This window comes from Pecten maximus, chromosome 14, assembly GCF_902652985.1.
Source record: "Pecten maximus chromosome 14, xPecMax1.1, whole genome shotgun sequence".
Lineage (NCBI taxonomy): Eukaryota > Metazoa > Mollusca > Bivalvia > Pectinida > Pectinidae > Pecten > Pecten maximus.
Window position 1 is genome coordinate 19,753,849 of NC_047028.1, and position 23,622 is coordinate 19,777,470.

Consider the following 23,622-nt stretch of genomic DNA (forward strand, 5'->3'; position numbering starts at 1 on the left):
ATCTGTCCTTGTTGTAACATTGTTCGGCCAGTTAGAGACATTGACCACAAGTGGCTCTTAAGTATATCATTGACATTACCATTATGATATGTTGCTATTAGCCATCAAACTCAACCAGAAGATTTGTTTTGTTTATAGTCCTTTTGGTTGTCGTTATAACATGTTAATGGATCATTCCATATTTTAATGCATGCTAAATTTGTCCAGTATGTCTTAAAGGTAAAGTTGTAATCTCCAAAATTCTAATTAATTCAGCTATAAAAATGTTCATCATCATACCATAATGATTGTATATACCACTATCAATAGGTCATATCATATGAACGGGTCATTGTCTGCATGTTTACTTCGACTCCTATTGTCTGGACTACTGACCTAAAATGTCACCCTCCTTCTGACCAACATCTTTATCAGTCACCGTCAGTGTTAATGGTTCACACAATTACCACATTAGGATCGGTCAATCACTTGATCATCTACGAATGGTCAATCACTTGATTATCTACGAATAAGTGACAGTCAAGAATATATGAATATTATTAAGTGACATCATGTATCTTTTTGTGAAAGAATGTTGAATTTTGCATGTTGTAAATATTTCTTTGTTACAAAGTGATGATCATCACCGTGGTTATCCAGAACTTTGTGTCTCTGTCTAGTTTTGTTTGTTTGTTTGATAACCTTTTGACTTTAATCTGTCAGATACTTGTTCTTGTGCATCAGTGAATTTTATATTATTTTTTGGCTTTAGAGGGACGATCTAGTCAATCAACATTTTTTTAATTTAAATAGAATGGCAAATATATACTGTCTCTGTTAGGTACATGACCCATAACACCTGAAAATGTTCACTCTAACTTTTTTATCTGCAATCTTAATAGTGAGACGAGATTTGCACATTGATCATGTAGATAAAGCTTAAGATTTACAGAGAAATCAAATGCTGATACGCTTTCAAGATGCCAGTACATGTACATGTTATACAAATAATATCCCATTTACAATTGATTTACAAACAACAGAAAACATAAGCTTGTGTCAATCTATATGGGTATAAATAGTTGATAAGGAGTACAGAACTTTTATTATATTTATTTTATGAAAGATTTTATGACATGATAAAAAATAATACAGAAACTTTGTGTGAGAACCCTTCTGAGCTCAGAGGATAACACTATTGATAGGGCTCCCTGGGCTCCCTAACCCTGGCAACTCCTAATAGTTAAAGATGTGTGTATACAATTATTGCTTTGCTATTATTGTATGCACACATTTATTTTTTCCCAGCTGGGGGAATAGAACATTTGTACCGAAGAAAAAAAAAAACTTGACTAAATTGCCCCATTTAGTTATATAGAAATAATATGGAATATAGGCATAGTTCATCAGCAGGTTCCGATTCGAGCTGTTGTATAAGAATAATGCAGGGTATTCCTCCTACTACATTTAAATATCAATTAACTCACCAGGAAACTCTCCGTGGTGTCCTGTTAATTGATGTCATCACATTAGTTTTACTTAAATTTACCTTTAAAATGGTCGAGTCTAAGTTTTACAAGCATGTCTTTATGGAGTCACAATTTAATATGTTCAACAATTTACTAAGGAGAAAATTAGATTATTTCACAAAAGTTTCTTGGGGAAAAGAGCAAGTTCTAGAAACCTATGGGTGGATTTGTTCATATCAATAAATTAAAAGGCCTGTATTGGTAATTTCAAGGACAGTTGTATTATATTCAATTAATTTTAAATCAGTTGATGTAATTGATATGTTGTAGATGAGAACAAAGCCCTTAAAGCAGAGCATGCAGATGCGATGAAAAAACAGAAGAAACTACAACAACGACTGAAAGTCTCATTGGTAGGTTGTCATAATAACTTAATAGTGTGTATTAATCATCAGATAATTATGGAACGAGGTTGTAACATCTGGACAGTATAAACATTATATTAGGATTTTGTGTTAGCTCCTTATGACAAATATGTAAATCACTAAAGGCCACTTTCCCGATTATGAATATTTCATACAATTAAGAAGCTTTTAATTAAAATCTTTATTTACAATAACAATATATTCATGTTTCATCCCACAGCAAGACCCCTCACAATTCCATGTGGGCCAACAACAAGAGTGATTCCTTTGAAATTGTTGTAAAATATATTAAGTTCATCTTTATATCTTCCTATTCTGTAGGTTATTAAGAAGATGACCTTTGATCTTGTTTCATTTTAAACTTTGATCAGTTAATCTTTTTTCACAAAGAATCCAGGACTAATAAGTGTTCTTAAAAGTATATGCATGCAGTTACAAAATATTAAAGTTTGTGATGCTATAAAGATATTTATCACAACACGTACAGGTGAAAATATACTAAAATAAAGCACCTGTAAAAATGTACATTAACAATATACTGTGGCATGTCTTTCTGTTTGTAGGAGAGGTTTGACAAGTACTGGGCAATACTTAAGGAACATGGTAAGTAATATATTCCATGACCGTTTTCGTTTTTGTGGTCCAAAAGGTTGGTCCAGTTATAGCTAGACCGGTGTTTGTTCCTTTATGAAATAAAGACAGACCTGGCTATTTGATATTGTTTTCAGACGAGCCTTTACAAAGACTCTGAAGGCTTGTATTAACATTTGCAGGTCCTTCAAGATTTATGTTTGAAATATAACATTAAAAAACAAACAAACTGGTTTGTCAGCATAAATGAACAGGCCCCATCCTACTCATAACTGCCATCCTTAATTGACCATAGCTGTTGATAGGATGGTAATCAATACACAGAGGAGGCCGTCCTTAAATGACCATAGCTGTTGATAGGATGGTAATCAATATACAGAGGAGGTCGTCCTTAAATGACCATAGCTGTTGATAGGATGGTAATCAATATACAGAGGAGGTCGTCCTTAAATGACCATAGCTGTTGATAGGATAGTAATCAATATACAGAGGAGGCCGTCCTTAAATGACCATAGCTGTTGATAGGATGGTAATCAATATACAGAGGAGGTCGTCCTTAAATGACCATAGCTGTTGATAGGATGGTAATCAATATACAGAGGAGGTCGTCCTTAAATGACCATAGCTGTTGATAGGATGGTAATCAGTACACAGAGGAGGCCGTCCTTAATTGACCATACCTGTTGATAGGATGGTAAATCAATAAACAGAGGAGGTCGTCCTTAAATGACCATAGCTGTTGATAGGATGGTAATCAATATACAGAGGAGGGCATCCTTAAATGACCATACCTGTTGATAGGATGGTAATCAATATACAGAGGAGGGCATCCTTAAATGACCATAGCTGTTGATAGGATGGTATTCAATATACAGAGGAGGGCATCCTTAAATGACCATAGCTGTTGATAGGATGGTAATCAATACACAGAGGAGGCCGTCCTTAAATGACCATAGCTGTTGATAGGATGGTAATCAATATTCAGAGGAGGCCGTCCTTAAATGACCATAGCTGTTGATAGGATGGTAATCAGTACACAGAGGAGGCCGTCCTTAATTGACCATACCTGTTGATAGGATGGTAAATCAATAAACAGAGGAGGTCGTCCTTAAATGACCATAGCTGTTGATAGGATGGTAATCAATATACAGAGGAGGGCATCCTTAAATGACCATAGCTGTTGATAGGATGGTAATCAATACACAGAAGAGGCCATCCTTAAATGACCAAAGCTGTTGATAGGATGGTAATCAATTGCAATGTAAAACCAAATTATTCAGCCTCTGAACATCAAGCTCCATTTGTAAGAAATTTAGAGTTCAAATTATCACTCTCTTTTGACTGTAGTCAACTGTAGTCTTTATAGAAGGTTGGCCTATTTAGAAAGATGACCATGGTCTTTATAGACAGTTGACCTTTGTACACACGACTTATATAAATAAGTGGTCTGTATCGACAGGTGATCTGTATAGACAGGTGATCTTTACAAACATGACCTTCATACACAGGTGAACTTTAGAGGCAGAGACAGGTGGTCTTTGTAGACAGATGACATAATAGACAGGTGGTCTTTATGGAAATGACATTCATACACAGATGACTTTCATAAACAGGTGTTCTGTACAGTGGTCTGTACAGGTGTTTGATGATTATAATAAATAGACAGGTGTATTTCAGATAATCTTTACAGACACATCATTCTAACATAATTTTTATGTCCACAGACTTGATACCCAAGGGAGAGAAGCGACTTAGAACTTCCACACACCTGGACACTGATGAATCGGACCTTGAAGAGTTAGAAGAAGGTAATACAATCTAGTGTAACTTATAATTACATCTGAAAAAAGCAAGTTGGTTATTGATATATCAACCATTGAAATAACTGAGAATACTGAAATATCAACGAAATCATAATTCCAATTTAAAATTGATAGAAGAGAGCAAAATACAAACAAAATAAGATTTGTATTTAAGACCACTGAAAAAACAAGGAGAATAAGACCAGGTGTTCCGGAAGGGTAAGCGTCTACTGCTTCATCAACAACACCCGCCACACAAATCTAGGTCAAATCCAGGTTATGTCAGTTGGACAGTTCTAAAAATGAGAACTAGGGTGGTGACAACAAAAATCACTAGACATATCAACAAGCACTGACCATGTCTAGTTAGTTTTATATCGCTCAAGATAATAGAATATTTCCAAATGAGATCATGATGCTGGCCATAAAACTTTCCAACCTCATCAACCTGGCATCTCACAACACCTTGTGTGAGCACTTCCGTTTCTGTAAGTGGTAGATTTTTTCAGAATTCATACGACCAGCATTTCTCATATTTTACAAGATGATGCAATAGCTATAGGATATGTAGATGAACGCTTGCTGTCTTTTTGTGTCAATCCAACATGACCAAAATCTTTGGATCAAAGGTCAAGGTCACATTTAGAATTAATTGAAAAAAATTGTTTTATGATCAGTTCAAGCCAATTTCAATAGGGTCAAACACATATTAGGGACCATTTCTGACCTGCCAATGCTCTAGTTCGTGGAAGAAATAAGATTTGAGATATCTTGAATTAACATTAGAAACATGATTATATATATATATATATGTATGAAACGAAAAATATTTTGTTTTTACAGTAGATGATGTATCGCCTCCATTTGTCAGCTGTCATGTCATGCCGGAGAATACTGGGCCTGGCGAGAATGACAAGGACAGTGACGAGGAATCCCTGCTGTGGACTTTTAGTCCCATTGTCCATGTCTTGTCTCCCCTTCCCCCATCACCAGCCCCACCCAGACAGGTAACAGTTCTATCAAACATTAACTTCATTTTCAGAGCCAAGTTGTTTTGTTTGATTGGCATAATATCCTGAATTTTTGAAATTTTCAAATAAATCAAAAGTTTTGAATTAGAACTACATACATGTTTGGGCACTCTTAATTTCAAAGTAAATACATGTATAAAAGTAAAGGAAATGAAAAAAATATAATGTACACATTTTACATGTAAACATTTTAGTGTCATGACACGTATCAGTTGAAAATCAGTTGAATTGAGTATTCCAACATCCTGTCTACTCTGATGTCCAAGTGTTTCTACATTCTGCCTGCTCTGAAACGTGAATATTTTGACATGTACAATATATGTTTCAATGAGAACTATCATTGTGTACTAAAACATCCAATCTAATTTGACCATAATATATTGTCCCACTAGGCTGCAGTTTTATCAGTATTCCTTAACTCTTTTCCATAGCAAGGCATTACAGAAATTAAGGGTGAAATCTTAGTTAAGGAACTTTACTTTAATTCTGTAATGCTTTCCTATTGAAAAATTTTAAGTTAAGGAATATTGATGGGGCCAGGTGTCAGATTAGTGTTACAGGTATCTGATACAGGTAAATCTGACCGATAGATTAAAATTAATCATCTGACAAATATTTGTGTTTCATAAGGTGTCAGATTAGACAGGTTAATATTAATCTGATAAATATGATGTGCCACACAAGGTGTACATTTCAAAAGTCTAATCTGGCCAATACAAGGGCTGATTGATATGTTGTAAGCCTCATATTGAAAGATTTGAATTTTTCCAGACATATTGTATTATTTTTCAACATAATCCCCTTCAGTATCTATACACTTTTGCCAGCAGTGTTTAAGGGCCTCAATGCTACTTTTATAGAACTCCTTTTCTTGGCTGTTCAGAAAGTCATCCACTGCATGTTAGGGTTAGGGTTAGGGTTCCTTAAATAGCTGGCCTCAGTTTTGGAAATAGATGAAAGTCTGATGGAGATGCTCAATCAATTTAAAGCCACAGTCGTGTATGGCAGCCATGGCAATGACAGACTCTTTCACCCTAACCCTAACCATAACAAATTTTGTCCATTTTTCAAAAGCAACTTGTCTTGTTTACTTTATAGAGTGCTTCTTCGTCAATATAAGCAAACCAAATGAATAGTAGGACTTAAAAAGAACAACCTTGCGTACCTCCTTCAATACGAGGCTCACAACGTATCAATCAGCCCTCGTATGTGGTGTCTAACAGTGTCATGTTAGACAGGTTTGTATGTACCACAGGGTGTCAGTTTAAACAGGTTCACATAACGGAAGTAGCTTTTACAGTTATCTTAATATTATAAGATTTTAACCTTTATTTTCTCCTTATAGTGTGACTCACCTGTTGATGGGTTGTCCCAGAGTGATGAAGACAGTCGAGCTCTGGAGTCCAAACTCCAACAGAACCATAGGAAAAAATTAAAAAAACAGAAAAATCAAGTCAAAGGCAAGAAAGATATTTCAGTTATGAAATCTGTGGAAGGGAGGCTACTGCGTCGACAATCTGCCACAGTTATTGACAATGAGCTACATTTATCTGAGGAGGAAAAGTTGGACGAGACTCTTGTTCCAGAGTCTAAAAAGCTTCAAGGTCTCAAAGACAATTCCAACTGTAATCTCAGAAAGGACGATGATTTAGTCCGCACATCCGACACTGCAATTCATACCACACCAGAAGAAGAGGAGAGTGTGGAAATCATTAGTCCTCGTAGACGGAGAAATTCTAGTCGCATTGTATCAGATAGTGATAGTGACACCGGTGGAAATTTTACAAATTCTAGTCAGAAAAGGTCACAAGATCTGGAGCAGTCAGGAGTATCAACAAATAAAAAACAGGCAGAGGGGCAGAACCAAGGCAAATCATGTACAAAAAGTGGGATTAGATATTCCCTACGGCGGTCACCTCGGTGTGACGACATGGTGCCCCTGGGAAAGAGACTAACTAGGTCAATGAGCTCACCTATTAAGGTCAGCCCAAAGGGAGGTAACTCAGACAGAAGACATAGTCCAAGGTTGTCATTAAGTAGTGAAATGGAGTTTTCAAAAAATGAGGACTCGTCAAAAATGCCAAATACTCATAAAGGAAGTAGTAAAACTAAATTAGATTTAGAAAAGTTAAAGAGAGATTATAAAGCGATGCAATCTTCTCATAGAATTCAAAATAGTGTTGAAGATGACGCAAACTCACATTTATTTACACGCTCAAAGTCAAAAACTATTCTGCCTACATCAGGTGCCAAAGGAAGAAAAAATGTGGTAACTGCTAATACAACTGATATCTTGGTAGATACAAAGGCAAATCCCAGTGCATCTGTGATTAGGAGTTTTAAACAAAAGGAAAATAGTGAAGAAAGTGTCTCAAATATTGGAGTGGACAAAAACAGAAATGGAGATACAGAGAGGACTGACAATCACAGTGATAGAATGAAAGGTAGAGTGATGCAAGAGGAGGATAAACAAGGAACACAAAATAGTGAGGAAAAAGTAACGGAAAGACAAAATGCTGACAAAACAGAAACAGAAAGACAGAGTGGTGACAAAATAGAAACAAGAAGACAATCTGGTGACAAAATAGAAACCGGAAGACAAAATGGTGACAAAATAGAAACAGAAAGACAAAATGGTGACAAAATAGAAACAGAAAGACAAAATTGTGATACAGAAAACACAGGACAGAATAGTGAAACAGAAGGAACAGAAAAAATAAGTAGTAAACTCCAAGATGGTCATCTTGAACAAGTTAGTGACAACTTAAAGTGTGATAAAAAAGATGCAACAGAACAGGAAAACAATCAAACAGAAGTAGCTGCTAGTGATAAAATGACAAATGGTGAAACTGAAACTTGTCAGGATAAAACACTGGATAATTGTGCTGTACATAATTCTGACCTGTTTTCTGTACCTAGTTTTAATGGTGAGGAGGGTGAGAGTGAAGCCCGTGAATCGTGTAGGAGTGTTGTATCTCGCCAATCCAGCACAGGATTCATCCTCAAACCCTCAGCCTCAATTGACAGTGTGACAGATCAGACTTTTACTCCTCCACAGTCTCCAAGTCCCAAGTCTAAGTCATCTGAAAGCTTACAACTTGGACAGACTGTAAACAAACATTCATCTGAATCGGCTTGCTTTTCTATTTCTAAACATTCGGAAGGTGCTGCGAATAATGGATCACGATGCCATAATGAAGTTTTTGAGAAAGACCACAATTCCAAAGTGGATATTATAGATCAAACAAAGCCAGTTGATAGAACATCAACATTAAAAACTAGGGTAGAAAACGGTGAAAACATGGCAGAAAGTGTTTCCTTAGTTAAAGACAGTTTTCTCTGTAAGGAGGACAGTGTAGAATCATGTGATAACTTGGGTGCTGACAATTATCTCAACAGGCCATCTGCCTCTACAGACACTGAACTGTCATTACCAGTATACATTCCATTCTCATCACATTCTAGTCAGAACATACATTCTAATGTTACATCTAGTACAGTTATCTCCCCTGAGACGTCACAAGATGGCAGCACCATCTCAGGATCTGTTCGTGTTGGTCATAGTTCCTCATCCTCACTACAGACAGCTTCTCCTGTCTCCCCACTACCTCCTTCACCTATAGATTTTATTATTCCCTTTGCCCTTTCTCCACTTCCTCCTTCTCCCATTCATGAACAAGATCCACTCTCCCCACTACCAGGATCACCCTGGGATGAGGATTCAGCTCCAACTGCCAATATTGGATTATCTAGACTTGCAAACTTGCCTTCTTCTGACAATAGTAGTGAGAATACTCCAGTGGTCACACCTGTGCCAAGCTTTCTTGCTGCCAAGTCAGAATCGCCAATTCCCATTACATGTGGTCCTGCTGGGGAGAAGGCTGGTCATTCTTTGTGTAGCTTTCATGCTGAGGCTCCCTCTGGTGCTATATATGTGAAGCCAAAAGCTGTTCCAAACAAACGTAGTGCTGACCTGAACATAACACAACATTCCAAACCCAAAATTTGCCGGGCTGAAGTGAACCAGCCAACAGCTAAACACAGGTAATGGAATACATAATGTATCTAAAAACAGAAATGATGTCTGTAATTTACAGAAATTCATTATTTGTTTACTTTTCTATTTCATTCCAATATAATTTATCCTTGTATGTTTCTATATTTTAAAAGAACAATTGTAGTTAATGAGCCAAAGCAAACCACATTGAATCTACAGATTATAAATTATCTTCTCTACTGTTAAAGTCCAAATTTGCAAATTTATTTATTGAACCTATATTGTAAAAGAAATTAACAGATAGACTTAAAACAATTGTTTAAGTAAAGATATGATTTAAATCTAATTGAATTTAAATTCAAATTTGTTTAACAATGATTCTTGTTTTAGATGGATTAATTTTTTTTTAATCTATAGTAAGTGCTCTTATTTCAGAGAAGTTTGTGTATTGTGAAGCACAAAGAAATCTTAATAATATAAACTTATGAATGATTTTGTTGTCTTTTTGGAATAAAGTTACTTTTAACTCATTGCGAAGGGACAAAATGGTAGTGAGAGACAAAATGGTAGTGTACATCATCATAATACATACTATTTATATATCTAGAGTTGAAAAGACGTTAGCAGCAAAGAGAAAAAGTACAGACAAGTTACCAAGTCTTGTTTCCCCGGAAAAAAAACTGGTAAGTTCTCATCACAGACTTTGAAGATTGTTTGATTCAGTCTACATAATAACAATGATCTTAAAAAAAATAATCGTAAAATAAGTAAGCTTTAACAACTTGTAGTCTCCTCATCATGAGGTGTGAAGGGAAAATCTGCACTTAAATACATTTTATGTAACCCAAGTATTGTCTCCCTCTATCAACGTCTTTTATCTGATGGTTTTAAGATGTATTCCTTTGGTGTCATACATTGTATCATCTGTATCCCTGTTGTACCATTTAAGGTGTATTCTTTTGGTGTCATATCATCTGTATCCCTGTTGTACCATTTAAGATGTATTCTTTTGGTGTCGTATCGTCTGTATCCCTGTTGTACCATTTAAGATGTATTCTTTTGGTGTCATATTATCTGTATCCCTGTTGTACCATTTAAGATGTATTCTTTTGGTGTCATATCATCTGTATCCCTGTTGTACCATTTAAGGTGTATTCTTTTGGTGTCATATTATCTGTATCCCTGTTGTACCATTTAAGATGTATTCTTTTGGTGTCATATTATCTGTATCCCTGTTGTACCATTTAAGATGTATTCTTTTGGTGTCATATTATCTGTATCCCTGTTGTACCATTTAAGATGTATTCTTTTGGTGTCATATTATCTGTATCCCTGTTGTACCATTTAAGATGTATTCTTTTGGTGTCATATTATCTGTATCCCTGTTGTACCATTTAAGGTGTATTCTTTTGGTGTCATATTATCTGTATCCCTGTTGTACCATTTAAGGTGTATTCTTTTGGTGTCATATTATCTGTATCCCTGTTGTACCATTTAAGGTGTATTCTTTTGGTGTCATATCATCTGTATCCCTGTTGTACCATTTAAGATGTATTCTTTTGGTGTCATATTATCTGTATCCCTGTTGTACGATTTAAGATATATTCTTTTGGTGTCATATCATCTGTATCCCTGTTGTACCATTTAAGATGTATTCTTTTGGTGTCATATTATCTGTATCCCTGTTGTACCATTTAAGATTTATTCTTTTGGTGTCATATCATCTGTATCCCTGTTGTACCATTTAAGATGTATTCTTTTGGTGTCATATTATCTGTATCCCTGTTGTACGATTTAAGATATATTCTTTTGGTGTCATATCATCTGTATCCCTGTTGTACCATTTAAGATGTATTCTTTTGGTGTCATATTATCTGTATCCCTGTTGTACGATTTAAGATTTATTCTTTTGGTGTCATATCATCTGTATCCCTGTTGTACCATTTAAGATGTATTCTTTTGGTGTCATATCATCTGTATCCCTGTTGTACCATTTAAGATGTATTCTTTTGGTGTCATATTATCTGTATCCCTGTTGTACCATTTAAGATGTATTCTTTTGGTGTCATATTATCTGTATCCCTGTTGTACCATTTAAGATATATTCTTTTGGTGTCATATCATCTGTATCCCTGTTGTACCATTTAAGATGTATTCTTTTGGTGTCATATTATCTGTATCCCTGTTGTATCTTTTAAGATGTATTCTTTTGGTGTCATATCGTCTGTATCCCTGTTGTACCATTTAAGGTGTATTCTTTTGGTGTCATATTATCTGTATCCCTGTTGTATCTTTTAAGATGTATTCTTTTGGTGTCATATCGTCTGTATCCCTGTTGTACCATTTAAGGTGTATTCTTTTGGTGTCATATCATCTGTATCCCTGTTGTACCATTTAAGGTATATTCTTTTGGTGTCATATTATCTGTATCCCTGTTGTATCTTTTAAGATGTATTCTTTTGGTGTCATATCGTCTGTATCCCTGTTGTACCATTTAAGATATATTCTTTTGGTGTCATATCATCTGTATCCCTGTTGTACCATTTAAGATGTATTCTTTTGGTGTCATATTATCTGTATCCCTGTTGTACCATTTAAGATGTATTCTTTTGGTGTCATATTATCTGTATCCCTGTTGTACCATTTAAGGTGTATTCTTTTGGTGTCATATCATCTGTATCCCTGTTGTACCATTTAAGAAGTATTCTTTTGTGTCATATCATCTGTATCCCTGTTGTATTCTTTTGGTGTCATATCATCTGTATCCCTGTTGTACCATTTAAGATGTATTCTATTGTAGTGCCTGGTCAAGAGCACCAGTGGTTCACAATCAGCCACTCGGATATCACCAGGGTCAAAGAGGTCACAGGAGTCACCGAAGATCAGTGCTTTGGTGTTGAATGGTGAGCATAATCTACAGTATACTAGTCTAGCTATGTAATAGTGTTATGGAGAGAATTTTCCTTCTAAGATTTAAGTTTTAGCAATGCTTTTTATAAAGATGATTCTTCTTTATTCTATATTATAAAATGTGTAAGTCTTAGAAAAGTTCTATCATTCATTAAGTATTTTGCCAAACATTGTTAAAAAACAAGTTTATTTAATTTAGTTAACAATGATTTAGAAGCATAAGTCACATTGAAAATGCCTAGTACGTACCATCATCCACTATCATAACAAAATACATGCATATTTGTCCAAAATGGCAGAATGAAGTTGGTTTGAGGAAGATTTTGTTACTACTATAATTGAAAACTGTCGTTTCATGTACATACATATACAGACAATCAAAGGATAGAATGTTTTAATAACTTATAACTGCTGTTTTGAAATATTATCTAAACTTGCACTTTATTATTGATAATAACATAATATATTGTACAGTTGACTGTTACCATAGGTATGGCTGTCAGATGTTTGAACTATAAGATCTACATTATCTCCTCTGTCTTATCCCAGTGATACAGATGCTGATGGAACAGTACATGGACTCCACGGAAATGTCGACATCTAAGGCAGCAGAATCTCTACTGGCCGCAGACAAGGACGTGGTGGTCGTTCTGTCGACTTGGATCCACTGGCTTGTACAGGTAATGCAGAATTTTATAATAATAGTAAAATATTGCATTCTCAATAATTGTGATGATATTTGTGTGTGCAAATCTTTTGTATTCCCTAACCCCTTGACAGATTAAGATTCGAATCACACCATAACATCACATATTTCATCATTGGTCAAGGTTAAAGGTCTAAATTCACACTTTGTCAGTTGATGAGGGGATATATTTATGTTTGACCTGATCGCACACTTTGCTTTGAATATCATAAACTCAATAAAATCAACTATGTGACCTTCAAATCTTACACAACCACAATACTATCCTCACCTCATTGAACAACTGCAGGCTGCTTCAGCTTCTGATTTGTGTGTAAGTTTCATATTATCAAGGAATGGTTATTCTTTTCATCATTTGATCTCTTGGTACACACTGTAGATACTATTAGTTTGTGATTGATGATACTGACATTTTGTGGCTCTTTCAGCATCTCCTTTGCTCAACTGTAGAGAGCTTGGCTCTCCTCAAGCCAGTCTATGATGGTGGACAGGATGCCAGCTCTGACCAGTGTCCATTTCTAGCTGACCAGGAAGTCAAAATGCTGCAGTTATACTCAGAACTACAACAGAGGAAATTGTTGGTAAGATAGTTCAGTGGTTAATTACTGGATGGAGTCTTTCATAATTAACTTTCTTGATAAATAATTAAAGAAAAAGCAGCAAATTCTGTCATAAATGTAACAGTTGATACTTAGTACACCTGGGATTATGTTCTGTTTATATATATTTATTTATATTTATATATGTTTATATATTCCTATATATAATGGTATATGTTAACTTTCATTCTCTGCACTCTGGAATATATGGTGGCAAATTAAAGTCTCGGCTCTGTCAACTCTATCTTGCGGATAAAGCAAAATACCTAGTTTTATCCATTGAGGAAATCAAACGAAAGCTGAGGTTGCCATACCAGTAAAATTGACTGGCATAGGATTTGGTTGTCGCTTTTCTGTAATCTTCAAAAGTAATGCATCAGCTTAATTAGAGACTGGTTAGGGTTTTTTCCCGACACTAATCATATAGGTAGTTTGATTTTGCCATGACATATTCCAGGGGGTGCAGAGACTGAAAATGGATGTAACCTCTGTGTTGTATAGGAGAGGTCATTCACTGATCTAGTGTACTTTTGTTGTTATCATGCTATCAACTGTAACTTACAGAGTTCTGTCCCTTTGTTGTTTATTGACATGTTTTTACTTCCTTCAGGATAACTTGAAGCAGAAAGTTTTGGATTCTATATGGTCTTCGTTGAGTCTGTCTAACCTGTTGCCAGTTATGGGAGCTTCAGCTCTGAGGTATGTTATAAAAGAGAAAATCTGTTTATCATATCATATTTAATTTTGTTATTTTATTTGTGAATTAATATAGTCAAATTGCTATGTAGGAAAAATTGACCACTTGGAAATCTTGGCATGAATTTAAGCTTGTGCATTCTTTCCAGCAATGTGTATTTTATATTTAGGATATTTATAAACATTCCTGAACTTCTAAACATGCTTTAAATATATTTGACAATTAATGTGAAGGACATTAATTATTTTTCTTCTTTGATCATTTTCATTGTTCAATGTCACCAACGCAATTCGATATGTTTTCTTCAATATGAAGTCATGTGGTCTGTGATGTTGTTGTTAAGATACTACTGTTACTGACTGTGTACCAAAATATGGAGTGATTTATATTAATAAATTATATTGTACATAGTCATGCAAAAACAACATATGATATTTAAATTGCAAAACCGACATCATAATTATGCTAAAGTCTTATAGCTGAGTATAGGTAAACAGAAATTCTGTATATCATTTTTGATAATTGATAATTGTTGTGAAATTCTGTTATCAGACAAATGTATTATATTGTTTCAGTCGGATGTACACAGGCATTTGTAGACTTAATGGTAAGTTTTATGATAATTTTGCTGATATTACTCTAATTTTGTTTAATTATAATCTTAAAATTAATTTACAGATAAAATATGTATCTGTATAAAAGTTTGTGCAGATTGCCAAATTGATGCTGATAGATTGTCCTTTAAAATATATATAGTTCAGGGTCAATAAACATGAACTCGAAGTAGCTGTGGCAGTATTGCAGGGCAATATATAGTCAAGGGGCAATTGAACATAGATCCTTAGTAAAGGTGGGATTGTTTGTATTTTATTGGTTTTATCGCCCATACACAGCAAGGGCCATTTTGAGGGGAGGTTCCTTGTATATCTGATGGCTACCTCATTGAACATCATACGGGAGGTCTGTGTACTGCCATCCAGGGTAATTAATGTAAAATGTTTTGCTCAAAGACACAACCACTGCAACACAAACTGGTCAGTTTCTCGGCTTCTCGAGAAACATAAACTGCCATGAATGAGATCCTTGGATCTTCACCTTAAAATACATAGGCCATTGCTCTAACTGAATGAACTATTATGGCCCCTTTGAATAGGAGTGTTGAAGGCCAACGCAAACATGTATTGCCATATTTACTAAACAGGGATTAGTTTGTTACTAGGCATGGACTTATTGGCCGATAAAATACCTTTAAGCTGAAATATTTTGAAAGTGTATATTTTGGTTTGGAATCTGGATCAGCAAAATGAAAAATTATCATACATTTAGAAAGCGTATTCATTAGTGGAAATGTTTGATGTCTTTATGGATTGTGGGGAATCTGTGCTTCACAGAAAGTTTTTAATGTTAAATTTGTTTCAAGCAAAACTAAGATATACATGTAAGTATTAGAACAAGTCAGAAAGGGGAAAATGTATATGTTATGTGTGTTGACTTGTATTAGCACACAGCTCAATTGAGTCAATATAATGAAGTTTATATAGAAGACATTAAATAATGAAACAATATTTCAGCCTCTCTGACCATAAAGCTATTGTTTAATATAAATTACAATGATCACTCTTTATCAATACTGTAAGGTGAATCTAATGTATAGAGCAGCTTCTCTTTCTATATTGGTATACAAAAAATGTATTAACAATTTCCTGTATATACAGGTGATGTGGAGAGTGTGCGAGTGATGGTACATCAGCTGTTGGTGACCACTAGTCTCCCATTCCACAGTCTGGGTGTCGCCATCGCTGGGGTGTGGCCTCTAGTCTTATACAAGGCAAAAAAAGGTAAGTTATCTCCCCTTAACTGGTGTTACCTCCATTGGGATTTCTTCTCTCCCCAACAGATTTTTCAAGTTCATAGATTTTCCTGAATGAAGATGTATGTGGTGCTTGATATGTAATGATTATTTTGACTAAATAAGGTCATTATCAAGTTAAAATTACATAATGATGTGACCAAAGAAAGCTATTGTGGATCTTATTTTCACAATTAAAATGCTAGATTAATTAATCAACTATCACCTTATTGCTCTCCAGAGTTTGTCTTTGAAATGTTGGTTTTATATTTTAGATGAACACTCAATGGTGACAGTTGTGGAACAAAGTGTCACTCGAACACTCACAACAGGCAAACAGGACGATGAAAAGGTAGACTGCTCTAAATATAAATTCTAACACGATTCGTTTGCAACGCGTGTTTTGATTGCTTGCGGACCGACTTCTAATCTGCGATAGAACCATGACATATCGTGTTAAGCCACGCCCCGTTTCTAATCAAAACAATATGGCGTCAAGTTCGACTCGTAGCGAAATTCAACACTCTGCACCATTTATGATTGATGACCCGTGATATTGGAATCGAAAGTGAAGAAATCGAATAGAATGAATTAACTTAATAAATTTAACAAAAATCGTTAACATCATTCTTACCGTCATTTATTGATTGAAACGTTCATTTCGTCCGTGTGTAAGCATCTAAGGTCAAGGAAAATCCGAAATGAAATGGAACAAGTGCACACAACTTCACATAACGGTTGAGCCTATAGAAACACATCAACTCTGACTGTAAAAACGCCCATGTCGTTAAGCATACTGCGTAAATCCAAATATTTCGTTAAATCTTCTGTAACAGGACTTTCACAACAATCCAAATACCCCGCTTCGTTAACATACAGACCGAGCTTTCGCTATCGGTCTCGAGTTCAAACCAAATTTCATGTTCTAATCGCCAGTATAGCCACGAAAAACAACTTACTATCCCCTAATTAAAGTATTTAAAAATATGTTTGATGAATAAGTCATTGGAAAAAACATGTGTTACTTAAAAAGGCCAATAACTAAAGCTGAGTAGTTCTGGCACTGATGACCCGTGACATACCTGACTAAAGTTCGTCAGTTAAGTTTATATACGCCCATCAAATTTGACAGGATTATTATGGTATGGTGTAATCAGATGATCTCTGTCCAATATAAACTTTTGTTTGTTTGAAGACCTCCTATATTTTTCGACTGATCTTTTTGAAACTTGGTATGCATTATCATCATAATATAAAGTTGTGTTTCCCCGAAAGGAATTTAGCATGTCGCGTAACTACTCATAAAGCGATCGATACAAATCTTATTTCAGTGCAAGATAGTATATGTTACACTATGTTAAGGCGTTCGACTTGTATATATTTCTCTGCCTCACGGTACTCTCGTTTAATAATGGTGACTTATAATAAAATTACCAAGGGTGTACGACTCTTCTACTATTTACATACAATGAATTCTTCATAAGAAAGTTCTGGCAAGGAACAATAAGTGTATGTAGTAAACAAGTCTTGAAATAGCACAACTGACATGATAGACTCTTTGCCTGTTTTTGTGTGACTGCACTTGTTTGTTTATAACTGGACTAACTTGTTTGTATTTACAGCTGTTGGAGTGTTACTACCGACTGTGTAACTGGTGTCGTGTTACCTCTGACAGTCACATACTGTCCAAACAGCTCCTGTCAGCAATGGGCAGGGAAACCAGGGCCACCAAACCTTGTCAAGGTACTAGTACTATAAACATGGAAACGTTTTAGCTACTACTTCATTGTTTACTTAATTCTTTAATATTAAAGGTTAAGTCATGAATGCTTAAAGAATATCCTTAGATACCATAAAGTTAGTGTGGCTTTAGACAACCTTGAAGGAACTTCCTTTAAAGCACCAGCTAAAAATATGTAATTAAGTTGCTAATATTTGTAAATCATTTGCAATTTCATGGATTACACAAATATTAGAAACTGTGAAAAATTGATATTAAAGGGTAAATTGCACTCTAACTGTATTTTTTCTCTCACAGCAATAAGGTTTATACATGATATTATGTGGGCAAAGCAGACAACTATGGGGGTGGGAAAGGGAGATAACTGTGGAGGGGACATGGAGATAACTGTGGAGGGGACGGAGACAACTGTGGGGATGGGCAAGGGAGATGTGGGGATGGACAAGGGAGATGTGGGGATGGACAAGGGAGATGTGGGGATGGGCAAGGGAGATAACTGTGGAGTGGACAGGGAGACAACTGTGGGGATTGGCAAGGGAGATAACTGGAGTGGACAGGGAGACAACTGTGGGGATGGGCAAGGGAGATAACTGTGGAGTGGACAGGGAGACAACTGTGGGGATCGGCAAGGGAGATAACTGTGGAGTGGACAGGGAGACAACTGTGGGGATGGGCAAGGGAGATAACTGTGGAGTGGACAGGGAGACAGCTGTGGGGATCGGCAAGGGAGATAACTGTGGAGTGGACAGGGAGACAGCTGTGGGGATTGGCAAGGGAGATAACTGTGGAGTGGACAGGGAGACAACTGTGGGGATCGGCAAGGGAGACAGCTGTGGGGTACATAGATCTAGTGTCCTTTGCAGTTTTCTTGTATCCCAATTGAAACATTGTGTCAGGGTGGCATGGAATTATCTTCCCATTTATCCCAGATATGTACACCTTCCAACATTGTAGTGTAACGTAGCACAATCGGCCATGGTTGTGCAATCGAACGTTGGTTTTCGACAATCACCTCCCAATAGAGAGAGTAATGTGATGATTACATTTCCCTTCCATACGTACCTCTTGCATCTGTACACTCATTCTTGCTGCTCACCCAAATGAGAAAATGTATGTGTGTTCTAATCTAGTAGCAAAATTTTACTTCCCAATTACAGTCTTGTTATTTACGAGATTGAGTTTGTTAATAAAACCATTGCTCAGACCACATATAATTAAAAGCATTAAAAAAGTTTGTCTGATCAAATGTTATTAATTCTTTCACATTATCTCAAATTTAGTTCTGATCGAAACGATGACTTTAGATAAATCATAATTATTTGCAATATTCCTTGGATTTCAGGCAAGATATACTCACTGATGCGAAGTCTAGAACTCCTGTTTGTGAAGGAACCTGTCGAGTTTTACTTGATGCATGGTGGTTTGAACTCTGTCTGCCAGAAATGTACAAAGCCAAGAAAAGTTAGAACTGGAGATACCAATGACCAGGCATTTGATCCTGAATACACCAAGTGTGTTTTCAAATTGCTTGGTGAGTTTCTTTGAATATATTTAAATTGTTTAAATATATGATTTAATTTGAAATGTGACTCGCTCATAATGTTGATAATTGAGACATTGAATATATATTTCTTAATACCATTTTCTTTTGAGCCTATCACCATCAGATCAACTCAGTTTGTCTGTGGTCGCTCAGTGTCCATCTGTTAACAGTTCTTTTTAAAAGGTCTTCCTCAAGAATTGAAAAAAGATCTTCATGAAACTTCCGGGGCATCGGTCCTTGTTCGTCATGTATTCCACATAGACATTTTAAAAATTGCCAGCGTTAATTTCTCCAGAGATTCCGAAGCCGCTTCATCAAAACTCAGGAACTTCTTCACTACGGGTCCTTGTCATGTATGCATGGCATATAATATACATATTAGTTTAAATATAGCCATATTGAAATGGACTTTTAAAGCTGTGTTACCCCTATTTCACTGAAATACAAGAGAAAAGAGACAATTCTCTAATGATAAAGGAAAATTTATAAATTGATACAATTTCTCTTATACTGATAATGTTTAATACTTGTTAGAAATAGTAGATTTACAGAAACATTAATTTGCGTATGGATGTTTGGTCACAAATTCAAAATTTGAAATTGCAAATGCATTTTCGCACTGTCGTGCTGGTACATGTACACGAAATTCAAAATTCATTTCTTTATTCTAGATGTTATAGCTGATTTTAGATTATTTAAATTTAGGCGTTGTTATTGTGAGTCCTAGTAACAAAAACGTATGTACAATGTTCTTACAGGTTGTGTACTACCTAAGAAGCGTGATGCCAGGATAAAAAATATCAACCAATCCGTGAAGAATTTACAGAAGGTTTTGAAATCAAATGGTGAGGAGTCCCATTCAAATTTGTTAATGAATGAATTTGTTAATCAAAATATTTAATTTGTATTTTAATTAGTCCACTGCAGGTGTCCATGATCACAAGCTAAATATGTGTGATGGATGCAAATCCATGGTTAATACATATGTATATTTCACCTGCCTTTTCAACCAAAGATGTAAATAGGATATGGGATTTACACATCAATGTTTGACAAGTATACAGACATGGCAGTGCATCTCGGATCAAACTATAGACATATGTAAAGTATATTCATTAATATTCCAATTGCAACAGGTCATAGAGGGGATAAAGGTACAGTTAGTTATTGTATATGTCTGTATGTAAAGTTTACACCTGTGTGTACTAGTGGCCCGATGATGTCCACACTCTACCAAATTTATTTTTATCTTTTTATTATCATGAAACTGCACACACTTCTCTTAACAATCATTTCTTATACAAAATCTTTTTATAATAAAACTGTACACCCTTCTCTTAACCATCATTTCAAATAATACAAAATCTTTTTATAATGAAACTGTACACACTTCTCTTAACCATCATTTCTTGTACAAAAAGGAAAGGTTTGTTGGTATTACGTTTTTCCGCACACTCATCTACCAAAGAATAATGAGGGAGAATTTTTTATTCCACAAGGAAGCAATTAATGAAATCTTGGGCTCTGTTTACTTCAAAGCAGATGAGGTAAGGCCTCAGGGCTGAGAACCAAGTAATTCTTTTTTTAAGCCTTATCTGAATTTTGCACACATGCTCATAACCAGTACCTCTACTTATATCTGGCTTATGTTCATGTACCACCTTAGGTAAAAAATAAGGTCATCATTTCTATAAATAGAATTTACAACATCCTTGAATGCTCTTCCAACATTATGTCCTATGTGTTTGTCATGATTGATATAGAAATCTTGGGTCAAAACTATGTCACTGCTTAGCATGTTCTATATATAGAACTTGTGACAATCTTGCTATATTCGAAGTCTTACCTGGTTGTCATTAAAGTTAGCTGATGATGTTTGATGTTGATGAATAAAATGGTACATGTTTCTCCTCTGGTATATGAGAATTGTTATTAAATGATTTCACTGTATATAATCATGTGACAGATCTAAAATATTGTATACCCTATATCTGTTATCTGACAAAGGCCATCAGGAAATAATCCTGTTACAAATCTTTTAAAATTCAAAAACTGTGTAAATGATTAAATTAATGTTACAAACACTGCACAATTTACCATTTATAGTATTATAAATAGAATATTCTCCTGTGAAGAGAAAATTATACTGTGAATAATAGGGTCTTTATTCATTATGGTGAATGAAGAATGTTTCATGGGGTGATCTTTATAACTTAATATACTTTAATTATTTTACAACAGCTATATGTTCACATCTGATTGGGGTATCAATCCTGATTGGCTGGGTGAATGACGAGTGTGTTAACGCTGTGCTAAATTTGTCTTAGATTTTAATGACTGGATACTTTATTACAGTTTGTGTCGACGTACAGATTTGTGTGGTGGAAACATTGCTGGAACTCTGTGTCCTTACCCCAAGTCTCATCCTGAACATCCTCCATGACTGGTACAACACACACAGATCACAAGTACCTCACTCTCTTCTACAGAAGATCTCCTGGACAAGGGAGACAATGCTGAAGAAATACCCAGTTCTCAAGTGCCAACCTTTCATTTGATGGAGATCATTAATCTGGGTCAAAATCCTTTGAATCTAGTTGATAGCATTCCTAATTCATGGAGTCCACCATTCATTTCATGTGATTCACTACACCATGATAAGAGCTGTATAAAAAAAATATGAATGAAATTTACAGCACAGAGACTGCAGCAGGACTGTAGAGAAGTCATTCCTTCTATTGACAGATCAAAGATATTTTAATACATAGTACATCATTATGTAACATCTGTCATTTGGTGAAGATTTGTGTGTTCTGACTCTTATGAAGATTCTAATTGGGAGTTTTTCATGTATGTATGACTGACATATTTGAAAGTTTGAATGTCTTCTGAAGTACGCAATTGTAACAACATGCAGCAGTAGCTCTATAAATACTTGTTGTATAAAAGGCTAAAGTAAAGTTTCATCAGCCCAAATTTTGTTACATTTCTTGTCTTAGCTAGAGAAATTTTTAGATATTTTCATGAAAAATTTGCTTCCCTGGTAACATTTTTTGAAATACCTGCCCACAGACTAAAGCTTACAAGTGAAATAGTCTCAGAACATCCCTGTGAAGGCAGTAGGTGTCCTTGAATTAAATTAAGATTATGTTTCTGTGCAGAATTTAAAATTTGAATTGAAAGAGAGTAGTAATTATTATATACTTATTGTTAGAAAATAATTTTGTCGATACTAATAAAGTTAAGCTTAGGTAATTCACACGTGTGTTCGTTGTGACAATACCTTTCAATTGGTAGACATTTGCGGACTTACTGACCTTGAAACCTTCACCACAGTATTAATTAACCATACAAGATGTGGCTTTCATGCAATGTACATTGTATTTGACATTTGTTTTCCTTGTCACAAGATCTTTCTATTGGTAGTGCATTTGTGCACTTGCTGACCTTGATCCCAGTAAAACATTATAATTATATTGTGCTCAATTGGTATTGTAACAAAAGGACCTTGTTAAAATATACTATGCTACTATGTGCTTCTGCTGAATATGATAGTGCTTGAATGTGATATTGCATTATAATGTGATTCTGTTGAATGTTCTAAAATTATCATATACAAATGTAGTAATATATTGTATTAACAAAGTACTGCTTAAAAACAATATCCTGCTCAGATGTCACGATGCTAAGATGCTGAAATGATTGAGATATTATGATGACATAAACTTGGATTAAAAGAAATTAGAACTGCACAATGGATACAAGATACATGTATGCTGGGGGCTATTTCAGTTAAAGTTTCATTATTCCCAAGGACCACAATGCTTCGTATTAAGCCCACCCATGTCTATTCCAGCTCATTAATACTGTATTCTTGTCCTACATTAAGCTGTACCCCTACATTAAATTAACGTGGCCGAGTGGTTAAGGTGTCCCGACACTATATCACTAGCCCTCCACCTCTGGGTTGCGAGGTCGAAACCTATGTGGGGCAGTTGCCAGGTACTGACCGTAGGCCGGTGGTTTCTCCCCGGGTACTGTGGCTTTCCTCCACCTCCAAAATCAGGCACGTCCGTAAATGACCCAGGCTGTTAAGAGGACATTAGACAAAATCAACTAAACCAAATCAACGTTCATGTGGTGGCCTCCTGGGTGTATTACAGGGATAATACAATATACATGTATGGTAGTGGTGTACTGTATGTACAGGAGGTGGGGACGCAGTGGCCGAGTGGTTAAGGTGTCCTGACACTTTAACACTAGACCTCCACTTCTGGGTTGCG

At 35.5% G+C, this 23,622-nt stretch overlaps 1 protein-coding gene across 1 annotated transcript in view; it reads left to right on the plus strand.

Annotated features, from left to right (window-relative positions):
• LOC117342000 overlaps positions 1-23,606 on the plus strand; it is a 48,874-nt gene extending 25,268 nt beyond the window's left edge. The window contains exons 10-26 of the mRNA XM_033903944.1: positions 1,779-1,861; positions 2,437-2,476; positions 4,189-4,272; positions 5,110-5,273; positions 6,643-9,341; positions 9,902-9,977; positions 12,095-12,197; positions 12,754-12,884; positions 13,339-13,491; positions 14,120-14,208; positions 14,782-14,813; positions 15,922-16,044; positions 16,331-16,407; positions 17,678-17,798; positions 19,139-19,327; positions 20,098-20,184; positions 21,695-23,606. Of these exons, the coding sequence (XP_033759835.1) occupies positions 1,779-1,861; positions 2,437-2,476; positions 4,189-4,272; positions 5,110-5,273; positions 6,643-9,341; positions 9,902-9,977; positions 12,095-12,197; positions 12,754-12,884; positions 13,339-13,491; positions 14,120-14,208; positions 14,782-14,813; positions 15,922-16,044; positions 16,331-16,407; positions 17,678-17,798; positions 19,139-19,327; positions 20,098-20,184; positions 21,695-21,897 (4,454 nt within the window). The 3' untranslated portion in view covers positions 21,898-23,606. The remainder of the gene's footprint in view (positions 1-1,778; positions 1,862-2,436; positions 2,477-4,188; positions 4,273-5,109; positions 5,274-6,642; positions 9,342-9,901; positions 9,978-12,094; positions 12,198-12,753; positions 12,885-13,338; positions 13,492-14,119; positions 14,209-14,781; positions 14,814-15,921; positions 16,045-16,330; positions 16,408-17,677; positions 17,799-19,138; positions 19,328-20,097; positions 20,185-21,694) is intronic.
• The last annotated feature ends 16 nt before the right edge of the window (positions 23,607-23,622 follow it).